The 12,800-nt window shown below is 45.8% G+C and overlaps 1 protein-coding gene across 3 annotated transcripts in view; it reads right to left on the bottom strand.

Annotated features, from left to right (window-relative positions):
• agap2 (ArfGAP with GTPase domain, ankyrin repeat and PH domain 2) overlaps positions 1-11,653 on the bottom strand; it is a 53,052-nt gene extending 41,399 nt beyond the window's left edge. Inside the window, exon 1 of one of the 3 annotated variants that reach the window (XM_085782953.1) lies at positions 11,183-11,653. In XM_085782953.1, the coding sequence (XP_085639079.1) occupies positions 11,183-11,348 (166 nt within the window). In that variant the 5' untranslated portion in view covers positions 11,349-11,653. Of the gene's footprint in view, positions 1-323; positions 911-11,182 lie in introns of those variants that run through there. The other 2 variants (XM_085782954.1, XM_085782952.1) reach the window with 2 other exon arrangements.
• Positions 11,654-12,800: the final 1,147 nt, after the last annotated feature.

The following is a 12,800-nucleotide window of genomic DNA, read 5'->3' as shown; positions in this document are numbered from 1 at the left end:
AAATGCAAAATGTTTTGAACGTCCATCTGAGTCTCACAGGTCGTGATTTGATGAGAAGTTTGGGATGTCGCTGTTAAAAAAAAGTCTGTTCTTCATTCACAGACTTTGTACCTGTATCTGAGGCGGTGTCACACACTAACACGTCCCCGTGAACAACCCGACAATAGTTCCCTCTGTTGCAGTCGTCAGACCTTTTTACGGCTCATTCGCAAACAGCAGTTGTACTTTTTAGAAATTTTAGAAATAACCCTTTATTTTGTGATGGAAACGCAGCCAGTGTGTGTGTGTGTGTGTGTGTGTGTGTGTGTGTGTGTGTGTCCTACCTTCCTCCTCGCTGGAGTCTCTCTGTATATAGACGGGCGGCGCGGAGGAGGAGGAGGAGCTGCTCTTGGTGAAGATGCCGCTGATGAACTTGAGCATCTTGCGGTCCTTGGCGGTTGCCCTGGCGCCCGGCGGGCCGAGGTCCTCTGATAGGCTGTTCAGGTCGCTGTTGTCCAGCGTGCGGCTCTTCCCCTTGCGCGTCGGTTTGGACGCCGCCTGCGTGGTGGCGGGAGCGGGCAGCGAGCTGGATCCGCTCTTCAGCCGGTCCTTCCTGCTGGGGATGTCTCTCATCACCGCCGCCATGCCGACGCCGACGCCGCCGAGCTCCATGGTGATCCCGGCCGGAGCGTCGTCCCTCAGGCTGGCCTCGGCCCAGGAGGCGCGGCACGGCCCCGGCGAGCGCGTCGGCACGCGGCAGTCCTTGCGGTCGAGGCTCTGGGCCGAGGTCGGGCTGCGCTCGCGGCCGCCGTCCCGGGCGTCGCGGCCGCGCGTCGCCACCACGCTGCTGTGGGACTTGAGCAGGCTGACGGGCCGCTGGCCGGCCGGGCGCATCGGCAGACTGGTTCTGGTCGGCGTGCGACTCGGCTCCGCGCTCACGACGCACTCTGCTGCTGCGGGCGGAGCGGCGGCGCTGAGAGACGGAGACCGGCATGTCTCGGGAAGCGTCTCTGCAGATGGAGCGACAACGGCGAGGACGAGCTCCTCTTTCAGTTCCTTCGGTAACTTCCCGTCCTTCAGCACGGCGCCGTTCTCCGCCTGAGCAGCCGGAGCGCCGCCGCCTTCAGCCACCGCCACCTCTCTCCCCTTGGCCTCGCCACCACCGCCGCCTCCATTCTCCTCCACCGCCTCTACCTTGACCAGCGTGAGGGAGATCAGGTAGGTGGTGCGCTGCTGCAGGGCGCCGCCGCCGCCGCCGCTCATCTGTCCTTCGGCTTCGTTCAGACGCTCGGCGGATGATGAATGAAAGCAGAACGAGGCGCTGATGCTCCGCCGGCGGCGCGTTGGGACGGGAAACAATGTGACAACAACGGCGCCTTGCAGACGGGAAACTTACAGGGAGGGAGATTAAGTTTCTCCTCAGAAGACACGACAGCCGACGACGGGCGGTCGGGTTCATCCATCCCCCAAATCCCCCCCGGCTGCTTTGTTTTCCGGTTTTTAACGTCAGTCACGGATTCCTTCCTTCGTTGGCTGTGGTTGTGATTTCTCTGGCACGCGGAGCAGGAATCCAACCTCCGAAACCAAGCTGCTGCTCTTTTGTTCCAGTTTACAATCTACCCAGCGAACGCCGCTAAAAGACAAATAAATCTTCCTTCCAGCACTCCGACGACGACGCCTCACTCACTCCTGATTATCCTAATTATTTACTTGACCTTATTATTTCTCCACGGTGCAGCAGCAGCAGCAGCTCCACGCTCCGTGTTGCTCCGTGTTGCTCCGTCCGCGTCCTCACAGATCAACAACCGCCTGCATCATACGTCATCAACAATGTGGTGAAAAGGAAAAAGGTGAAGTCTTTTTTTTTTTTTTTCCCTCCCAAAAAAAAGGAAAGGAAATGTCACCAGTGAGTGTCAGCCTAAAGCAGCAGCAGCAGCAGCGTGCTCGCCGGCCGGTCGGCTCCAGATCATGTGCTGTCAGCGGCGAGCTTCACGCCTCGCGCCTCACATGTGTCGACAGCAGCAGCAGCGGCGGCGGTGACAGCGTTGGTGGCGGCGGCAGCAGAAGGAGGAGGAAGAGGAAGAGGAAGAAGCAGCTTCACGGAGACGCACAGGAAGGACGTTGATGGACGGATGAAGGGGATCGGGAGGAGAAGAAGCTGAAGCTGACGGAAGCCCGGGAGGAAAACTGAGGATGCACGACCGAGGAGTCAGGGCGCGTCCGGCCATCATCATCATCATCAGCAGCAGCAGCAGCAGCACGCCCCTCTCTCTCTCTCCGGCCGCCGGCGTCCTCAGGCGGAGGAGAGAACGACAACACACACTCTCTCTCTCCAATAGCGTCGCACAGGTTCAACGAGTCCAGAGCTCATCACACACACACACTAACGCACACGCACTAACGCACACTCCTCCTCCTCCTCACACCCGGCTGCTCGCTCCGACACGGCGATAGGAATCTCCCCACTCCTCCTCCTCCTCCTCCTCCTCCTCCCTCTACTTGCCCCTCCTTGTTCCAATCAGCGATCCATACAATGCAGAAGGATCCTGCTTCTCTTCTTCCCTCCTTTATTCCCCCTCTCTCTCTCTCTGTCTCTGTGTGTGTGTCCCTGCTCTTTATGGCTCATCCCTCCCATCCCCATCCCCATCCCCTCCCTCCATCTTCCTGCTGCCGGAGAGAGAGAGAGGGAGGAGGGAGGAGGGGGGAGGAGGTAAAGCAGCAGCAGAATAAACTGGACCGGCTGAATGCATAGAGTAGAATGTGTGTGTGTTTGTGTTTGTGTTTGTGTTCACGCTCTCATTTATTCAGCTGCTAGTTTTTCGTCAAGATCGTCCATCAGCCTTCAGCTGTCGGAGTGTGTGTGTGTGTGTGTGTGTGTGTGTGTGTGTGTGTGTCGGTGTGGCTCCTCCTCAGTAGGAGGCTTGGCTTGTTTGTTGCTAAGGTGTTACAATCTTCCTGGCTCTGGTGGCACAATCATCATCTCCTCCTCCTCCTCTTCCTCCTCCATGTCCCTCCTTCCTCCTCCTCCTCTGGTACATTCTGTATCGCAATCGCTCCCAGCATCTCTGTATCAAAATGGTGTTTGTATGAACGAGCGTGTGTGTGTATGAGTGTGTGTGTGTGTGTGGTACATGTGAGTGAAAGAGGTTTCCTGTGAGTGTATTGATCTGTAGTCTATTGCCCACTACGGCATGTGTTCATTAGCAGAAGTGGGTTTAAGCTCTGAGCTCACAGCGTGAAGCAGCAGCAGCAGCAGCAGCGTATTGATCATCAATAGTTCAGTTCAATGAAGGATGTTCAACACATGGAATATACGTATAAGGTTTCTGTTCTATATACATGCAACAATATATATATATATATATATATATACAGCCTAGAATAGTTTCTGTAGCAACGTTTTTCAGGCCAAGGACCAAAACTCAAGGAGAGATGAAGCGGGGACCTCCGGCGTTAAAGGGATAGTTGAACATTTTGGCAAATTGGCCCCATTGCCATAATCCCTGTAGTCTTAGCAGTAGGCTTGTTACCTTTTATTGTCGGTGCAAGCTATTTTTAGAACGGCGGAGCAGAGCCGCGAGCTGCTCAGAGCTACGCTACGGAGGCTCATGGGATTTCTTGGTTTCCCTCATCAAATTCATCAAATACACAATCCAACAACTCCACAACGCTCTGGTGGACAAGTTGTGACCTGCACATTCACCACGCTATGAGATAATAACACAACGTTACCAGACAGAGTTGTTTTAGAGGGAAATACAGAGACTGCTGGATGAAAAACTGTCCCTGAAGGCAACGCACATCAGTGGTTTTGCATGAATTTACCTCTAAATTGTGTAAAATGTTGGTAAAACTGTGACATGCAGCGTTAAGATTCTAGATCACAGCGCTCACTTCCTCCCGTGGGCAAAGGTACGGTGGCCTCCAAGGACAATTATAAGGCTACGGAAACCAAACAAATTTTTTTTTATAGCGATTATACACAAATATATTCATGGGTAGTAGATTCAGATTTTAACAACAAACCTTGACAGTTATTACACACTGGACCTTTAAATGTTGTATTATATTAAACAGGGCATGTATAAACATACCATGTGTTCAGTACTGAGCTATTACAGGTTCATATATTCATGTTTTTATTTTAAAGCTACAGTGAGTAGGGCGGCCGCGCCTCTGTCATTTATAAACAGACCTTGTTATGTCAACAGTGTCTGTCAGTTCCATGATAATCATGCATACAAGCTGTTCAAATTGATGTTTTTATTTTAAGCATAAATGTGGAAACAAAAACACATATAGGCCTACAAAATTGTATAATCAATCAAAAATGTCATGCCCCCCCTGCAGCGTCTCTGCAGACTGTTGAAGACCTCTGATCTATAAGCATCAAATACGTGGGAACATGTTTCTGTACAAACACAGTCACAGTCACATATTATAAAACTCGGTTAGTTTCACTATGAGTTAAAGTGCTGATTATTCTCCTGATGAACTGATCGGTTATCAGAGGAGGAGGAAACGTTCATCCTAGCGTCCAACAAGTTCAAACACACTAAATCCTCAGTTCACTTCTCAAACTCTCACATGTGAGAAGTTGGAATCTTTTCTGTCAGAAATGACATAAAAGATATTTTACATAATGATGATACAGGTGATAGGTAGAGGAGCTGACCCATCGTCAACGACACAGAGCTAAGAGCTAAACTCTGCATCACTGAGACGGACGAGAGGAATCTGAAACTAACGTCAGAAACAGACGAGTGGGATGTGAAACGTTAGACTGGAGATAATGGACAGGAAGTCAGTCACCGCTTCTACAGAACTGACAAGAGGTAGAGGAGAAGAGAGGAGCCAAGGGAGGGAGGAAAGAAGAAAGAAAGAGCTGAGGGAGGGAGGAAAGAAGGAAGGAGGACAGGGACAAATGAAGGAAGGAAGGAGACAGGAGCTGAGGAAGGAAGGAGGACAGGGACAAAGGAAGGAGAGAGGAGCTGAGGGAGGAAGGAAAGGCAGGAGGACAGAGGAGAAGGAGAGAGGAGCTGAGGAAGGAAGGAGGACAGGGAAAAAGGAAAGAAGGAAGGAGAGAGGAGCTAAGGAAGGAAGGAGAGAGGAGCTGAGGAAGGAAGGAAGGAAGGATCTTAAATGTCTCTGGATTGTTTTGAGATCGGCCTCGTGTGACATCACAGATCTTTCAGCCTCTGGCTGTAAAAAACAAATTAAAACATGTAAATATCTTCACTTTGTCACAAAGACTATAGGTGGTTTCCATGGAGACGGTTTCCTCTTTCTGACTGAACTCATCCTGATGAGTCTTTCAGGTTTTAACTGTTTCCGTCTGATCTGGTCTGGTGTTTATTCAGAACAGAGGTTTTACAGTGAGTGTTGTTACCGGGCCGACCAGAACAACCTGGTTCAGACTGAACTTAGAGACTCGGATCATTTCTCCTCTTTTTAGTGAGACGCATCGAGTCCTGTCGGGTCCTAATGTTCAGGCCCGTTGAGAACTGTAGAAACTAGGGATGGGACTTTTTGTCGACAAAACGACCGACATTCGACACATGCTCCCCTCGACAAAATAAAATAGAGTGTGGACATGTCGAGGGGGCGGGGCTTGAGGGATTTCCATGTGTAAATTGCATTTTGTCTTTCAATATTTCCTCTTCAAATAAACAGCAGAAAGTGCCACTTTTCCCCTTATGAAATAAAATATTTTAAATAAAACAAATCCACTTTTTCTAAATGGGATAGCTACTTGACCCTCATTCTGCTTCACATGTGACGGGAGCGTGCGCGCATGCTGACAGGCGACAGAGTCAAGAGATCAGCTGTCCAGCTCCCTGCAGTCTCAGGTGATGGTGCTGTTGATGACGAGTCATGGCTCCGCAAAAAGGGCAAAACCATCGGCAAAACAGGTGGATGCAATGGTTGCATTCTTTGTAGAGGACCGCGGACATGCACGGAAAAAAAGAAACCGAATGCGTGCTGCCTCGTCCGCTCGTGCCGACAGCAGCGTTAATAAACCACAACAAAAGCACGTGTAGCCCCCCCCCATATCTGCTGCTGCTGTTAAAAAAAAAGGAACGACAATTCGACAAAAAGTCGACACATGGGCCTCGACAACCGATTTTCCAAATCCTGTGTGGATCCCATCCCTAGTCTCTACACATTCACATCAACACGCAGCAGAAAGAACAGAACCAGAACCAGACAACGTTCAGTTTCACCGTTTACATGATGTCATTTTACTTTATATCGGTTTAAGAAAAGGGTTATTCCACCTGTTTATTCTGATTGAGCATTTTGATTCAGTTTGGACTCTGAACTGATTCTTATCTGAATATTTGTCCCCATGTATAAACCCAGCTACTGTCTCTACATTAATAATTTATTATCTAAACAGTCCACAGGCTAATTAAGTGACTAACTCTTAACAAACAAACATTATAATATCAGCAGAAGTCTGAGAGGATCCAGTATAATAATAATATTAATATTATTAATATTAATAATAAAGTGCAACACAGCAGCAGCAGGAAACACGATTCACTTCCATCTGTTGATTTATCACCGGCTGTAACTGGGTGTTAATTACTCTCTGATTAAAACACACATACTCCTTTAATGTGGAATCAGAGGCTGCCAGGCCTTCTCCCCACTGTGCAGCACTCTGAGCCTCCCACCTCCATCCCATAATAACACAATGTGACTGTCCACCTGCTCTGCACCCCCTCTCCACCCCCATCCCCCCCTCTACCTCCACAGTCAGAGAGAGAGAGGGCAATAACTGCTCACACTGAATACAAAGGAGCTGTGACAACTAGGACTCCTCTGGCTGCAGGGAGGAGCAGGAGGAGTCATGGAGAAAACCATGCAGTCCAAACACTCTGACATATTTTAGGGGTGGGAATCTTTTACTATCTCACGATTCGATTCGATTCGATTCTGATTGTTGGGGCTACGATTCGATTCAAAATCGATTTTCGATTCAAAACGATTTGATTCCTAATGATTTCTGCTTCAGTCTGTCGGTGTGAAAGAATCCTCATGATCTACTCCAGTCTGCTTTGCAAGACAGAATGACTGAAGTGTCTTTTTCACGTTTAGTGAGTTTTAAACATTTATCCATGCTTAGATGGAATTGTTGAAACTGTTGTATAAAAGCAATATCACATATTGCTTAAGTAACAAAATGAAAAATGCCTCTTTATTTAAAAAAATAGTGCAGTTAAACATGCTGCCTTTTAAATTCTAAGGAAATGGAGGCCGACAGCCAGCAGATTTGTTTCATTGTTTTATTTTTTTAAATCGATTTCTGGACATTTTATATCGATTCTGAGTCGTATTAAATAAGAATTGCGATTCTTATGTGAATCGATTTTTTGGTACATCCCTACTCTTTCTAACCAGTGCAGTAAACAGGTGAGTTGAAGAGCAGGAGAAGCTGCTGCACTGTCAAACACACACACATACTGTATGTATATACAGTATATATACTGTATATAACACTGTATACTATATACTGTATATAACACATACAGGATCAGGTTGGGTTGTCTGCAGGCGCACGCACACACTCAGCCAAAGCTGCCTGCAACACACACACACACACACAGAGACACACACACACACACGTTGCCACCCAGATGGCCGGTGGCCAAGGTCGGTGGTCATGCTGGGTGAGTTTTCATTTCTCCTTCACTGTGAGCTGAGCCGTCCTCTCTGTCTCTCTCTCTGCTGCACTGCTCACTACAACACTCACTCACATCTACACCTCTTTATTTAGCTCTGGAGCACCTCAGCCTTCCTCCTCCTCCTCCTCCTCCTCCTCCTCCTCTCCTCACGGACACAGCTCTGGTTCTGGTTCTGGAGTCTCAGAAGTTCCTCAGTCACACCAGTTTACAGTTTTTCTCGATTGCTGAGACACATTTCTCGAAAGCTGCTCTCCTTTTCTCTAAACTGTGAACACAAACCCCAATTTTCAAGCTACATTCACAAAACCTCGGACTCTTCTTGCAAAACCAAACTTTCACCTCAAAACAGTTCAATCTGTGCTCAAAACTGAACTGTCAAACTGTCATGTTGTCAAATTGTGCCCCGAGTCAATCAAAATTAAAAACACTACTGAGCAGTCACTAAACACTACATAGACAAATAGAAAACACAATGCTCAGCACATGAAGCTGTAGAAATAAATGTTTATTGTTCACTGTAGGCTAAATGCATGTTGCAAAACAAAAAAATGTAGCACTTGTACATGTAAAAATGTGAAATAAGTACAAAAAACAGAAATCTTGTGCATTTAGCACTTGTATACAGTAAGCCTTCGTAAAAATAAAGTACAAAAACCAGAAATCCTGTGCATTTTACACGTAGCACTTGTACAGTACAAACTGAAATCTTGTGCATTTAGCCCATGTATGCAGTAGGCCTTCGTAAAAATAAAGTACAAAAATATACAAATGAGAAGTACATAACTCAGCCACAGCACCATTTCTCTGTACTGGGTCAGGCCACAGGACTTCATCCTGAACTGGCTCATATATAGTATGTATACATGTTCCCTCCCATCATCAGCCACAAGTGTGATCAATTTTGAGTTGTTGTGTTCAACCGGTGAAACCTGTGAAACCTGTGCTTTAACTGTGTTTGACTTTTGCCATCTGTGCTCAGCATTATGCAACACAGGTGCATCACAATGAAAATGTGTTGGTACGTTGAGTCTAAACAGGTGAAAAGTGCTGATGGTTTTGCCAAAAAAGTGACAGATTCAATCAGTGGGTTCAGGCAACTGAGCATTTGGTTCAGACAATAGGGTTTTAGTAATTGAGAAAAACTGTAAAGATAAAACTCTCCAGGTCTGGTCTCTGCTCCTCTGTGTTGCTACTGTAACCCTCCTCTCCTCCATGTGCGTTTGTTTTCATAGTTTGGGAATTTTCATTAACATTTAATAAAAACTAGTCAATTTCTCTAAAATAAAAACGAAACTAAAACCGATTCATCACTTGTTGAACTCACTAAAACTAAACTGGAATAAAAGGATCAAACTAAATAAGAATAAAAACTGAAGAAAATGTTCAGAGCTGATCGGAGCCGACTGACTGTCCAGCTCACTAACAGGCTGATGAGTAAAGTGATGAAATGAAAAACTGAAAGTTCCTCCGGTTTTCACTGAACCCACTGTGACCTCAGCACTAAATGACCTGTATTATAAACATCGTACTGAAGAGAAAGTGTTGAGGTCTGTGTACGACACCAGGTTATATTCACTTTACAGTTCTTTATCATTTCATATTTGACTTTTCCAATCATTTCACTAACTTAATCTCTCTAATTTTATCAGACAAGCTGATCAATAAGTAGGCAACTGGAGTAAGTCACAGAAGTAGTCTAGTGGAGTGGAAGTACAGCAAGTTAGTTCTCTTGAAAATGGATAAAGGTGGAAGTAGAAGTACGTGTTGTGATGTAAAGGCAAATAAACTGTACTGTATCGAAGGACGACGGTTTAAGAGGCAAACAACAAATAAATCAAAGTAGAAAAACACAAAACTTTACATTGCTTCATAAAATATTTATGTAAAAAATGATCAGATATCTGGATTCACCTGTCCATCCAATGAAAACATTAAAGAAAATCACTGATAGAGCTTCTTTTTTTCTTTTTCTTAAGAGTTCATAGTTTTCTGTAATTTGTCACATGTCATCAAAAGATGCTCTGCTCTCCTATTGGCCGTTTTGAAGGTGTGGGCGTGTCCTTCTTTACATTTTCACTAACCCACGACACGTCTTCAGACCTGTTTGTATTTACCTGCTCTCAGTGATCCAGTTCAAACTGTTCACACCTCTGGTTCCTGTTCATCCTGCTCTCTGGGTCTTAGAAGTTGTGTTAGTCGTCTTTTTCTTTTTCATTTATCTGTAATGGGACTCTGCATATTCATGAACATACGAAAGTAATTTGCCAGGTTAAGCTTCCATCCGTAGTCCCAACTTGAGTTTGCACGTTTTGCAATCTGTGTGTTTCTCTAAAGAAACAGCCCCCACAGCATTTTTGTTGTTGTTGTTGTGCACCCAAAGATAACTTCCTATTAACGCCCCTGTTAGTTCAGTATGAGCTCATTAACAGGTGATGACGATGATGATAAGAAATTGGAGAAGTTTCTTTAGTGGAAGTGCAAACGGATCAGAGACTGAACAAACATGAACAGCACCGTCAGTCGACAGAAAGGTGGAACAACGTGTGTAAATGTTTTACACACTTCAATGAGAAATATGAACCTTCACACTGTGACTCAGCCTGTCAGTGTTAAACAGTAAAAGGATTAGTAGTATACGGTGTAGAAAATGGTACAAGTCCCTTTCAAAAGTGCAGTGTATTTGATTACTCTAGTAAACTGCTGATCCAGTTGTCGTGTGCAGTATTTTTTCATGCTTCAGGTAGGTTTATATTTCTGTAACGGTTGTGTAATCCTCCATCAGGTTGTTGTGACAGTTATATATTATATTACTGAACGACAGGATCTGACCTCTCCTCCTCCTTCCTTCCTTCCTTCCTCTTCCTCACACCTTCTGCTGCTTTGACGAAGATAAAGACGTCGAGTCGAACGGTGACACGTTGTTGTGTCACATTCAGTAGAAATGGTGGGAAGTCGCGCTATGAGGAAATGATGTAAAACAGACTCACTGCTTCACATGTCAAGGCTCTGTTTGTCTGAAAGGAAGTGGCTTTGAGGGCAGTTGCAGATTGGCAGACAGGAAGTAGGCCGCACAGCAGGTTTCATGCCGCTGCCATGGCGATGGCTGCTGAGGGATGTTGCCATTGGTCGCCCAGTGTCCAGGAGCTGGCTGATAAATAAATGCCAGGACGCAGCGGCCACCGGGAGCTCGGCGGCCTTTTCTGAACTCAGAGCAAAATGAGAATGGAAATGAACATCGAGCTCTTCCAACGAACAGAAGCTCTGACTGACACAGGAAGCGTGGAGGAAGAGATATCAATCACCTACCTATCATGTTCCCCACACCCCGCGGCCTCACACTCACTGTGAAACTCAAATCTGCACTCACAGTTTGCTGCAGATTTTTTTTCCCTGTTTATCATTTCAAATAAAAAGTTCCTTACATAAAACATGAGAGTCTGGTAACGGCCGGGTCGACAGGTAATGTGCTTATTTCCTCCAGCAGACAGAGAGAAGTGCGGCGGCGATCTTACCTTGGATGCTGTGGAGGTAAACTTTGAGGCCCGAGCGCAGCTGCTGGTCGGCGACCCGTTCAAACTGCTTGGAGAGTCTGTTGATGGCGCTCTGCAGCGACTCGTGCCTCTTGATCTCTGCTTTGATTGCAATGGAGTTGACCGACTTGCTGTTGCTGCTGTTCATCCTGACTCCTGGAGGGATCGGTGGTTAAACTGAAGCAAGGCGCTCTCCCTTCAGCCCATTTGAGCTGCCGGTGTCACTTTGGTCCACAGGTTGAATGCGAACACGAGAAAACAGCGGCGGCGGCGGTGGAGGAGAAGAAGGGTGTCTCTCGCTCTCTCTCTTTTTCTTTCTCTCTCTAGACCACAAAGTCGGCTCTGAGCGATGTGCGTTTCCTCTGCAGGTTTCAAACAAACTGAATTCACTTCCTTGTTTCTAACCATATTGTTCAGTACACAGCAGCTCCGACTGACACCGCGATCACGCCACGGAAAAGACGTCTGAGGACACCTCACTTTAATACACCTGCTGCTGGGACGACACTAACATGTTGTAGTCTAACACTGTTGATGTGTGATGGTGTTGTGTTGGAGCAGTGTGTGTGTCTGTAGTGAAACAACCACGTGTGTAATCACATCTACACTGTGGCCTGATCACACTACACAACATACTGTACCGTCGCTCTACGGTGTGACTCAGTCTGCTTCAAGTATCTTTACACTAGGTTTTATATACACTAACAATACATTTCTATTTTTTTTCCCCCTCTGCTATGAATCATCCTTAGACCCAACTGTAAATACAGCAGATACACAAGCCCTATGTCTAATAATATATACCTTAATATATAAGACATGAGACTTTTTATTTGTCCCACGTATTAGGTGTTACAGTAGCACGAAGAAAGCAAAGAAATGTATATTCATTGCTTTCTTCATATGCTATTATAACACCTGATCAAACTTTTGCATGACAAAAGTTTGTCCCCCCCGGTGCAAATGTCTGTTAATGTGAACAGTTCATCAAGTGGAAGATGAAATGATCTCCAAAAGACATAAAGTTCAACATGAAACACTCTTTTTCAATATTTTAATCAATATCAGTGTATTATTTTTAGTTTTCTACAGTTTCAGAGTGAAAAAGGGAAACAAAGCAGCAGCAGCAAAAGAATGGGAAACCCAGGAGACTTGAGCTCTCAGAGAACTTTGACCAAGGTATCAGACAAGATATTTACTATTTACACACTGTGATAGTTTGCAAAGGGGGGGCAACCAGCTACTAATATGCAGGGGGCAAACTTTTACAGGACACTGTATAAGTCAGAGCCGCTGGTTTCACAACAAACCACTGAGCGTGATTCTTTTCCATGTAGCTATGAACCATGTGGCCTCAACATGAATTTGTACATTATCTGTGTTCAGCCTACAGGTGAAGCTCTCTCTACAGTCTTCACTCTCTACAGTCTAAACAAAGTTCATTAATAATATATTGTATATGAGTAATAACAGGTGGTTATTTATTTATTAACATCATCTTTGGTTAATAGATCTAACAATACATTTCAACACGTATATTTTAAGTAAATCAAAATGACCACAAGAGGATGAATAGTCAGAATTTGTAGGATAAAATAAT

This window comes from Trachurus japonicus, chromosome 7 (assembly GCF_045865225.1).
Source record: "Trachurus japonicus isolate A0001 chromosome 7, Traja_1.0".
NCBI classification, from domain to species: Eukaryota; Metazoa; Chordata; class Actinopteri; order Carangiformes; family Carangidae; genus Trachurus; species Trachurus japonicus.
Note: the sequence above shows the minus strand (reverse complement) of the source record. Positions and strands in the feature narration are given on the sequence as shown.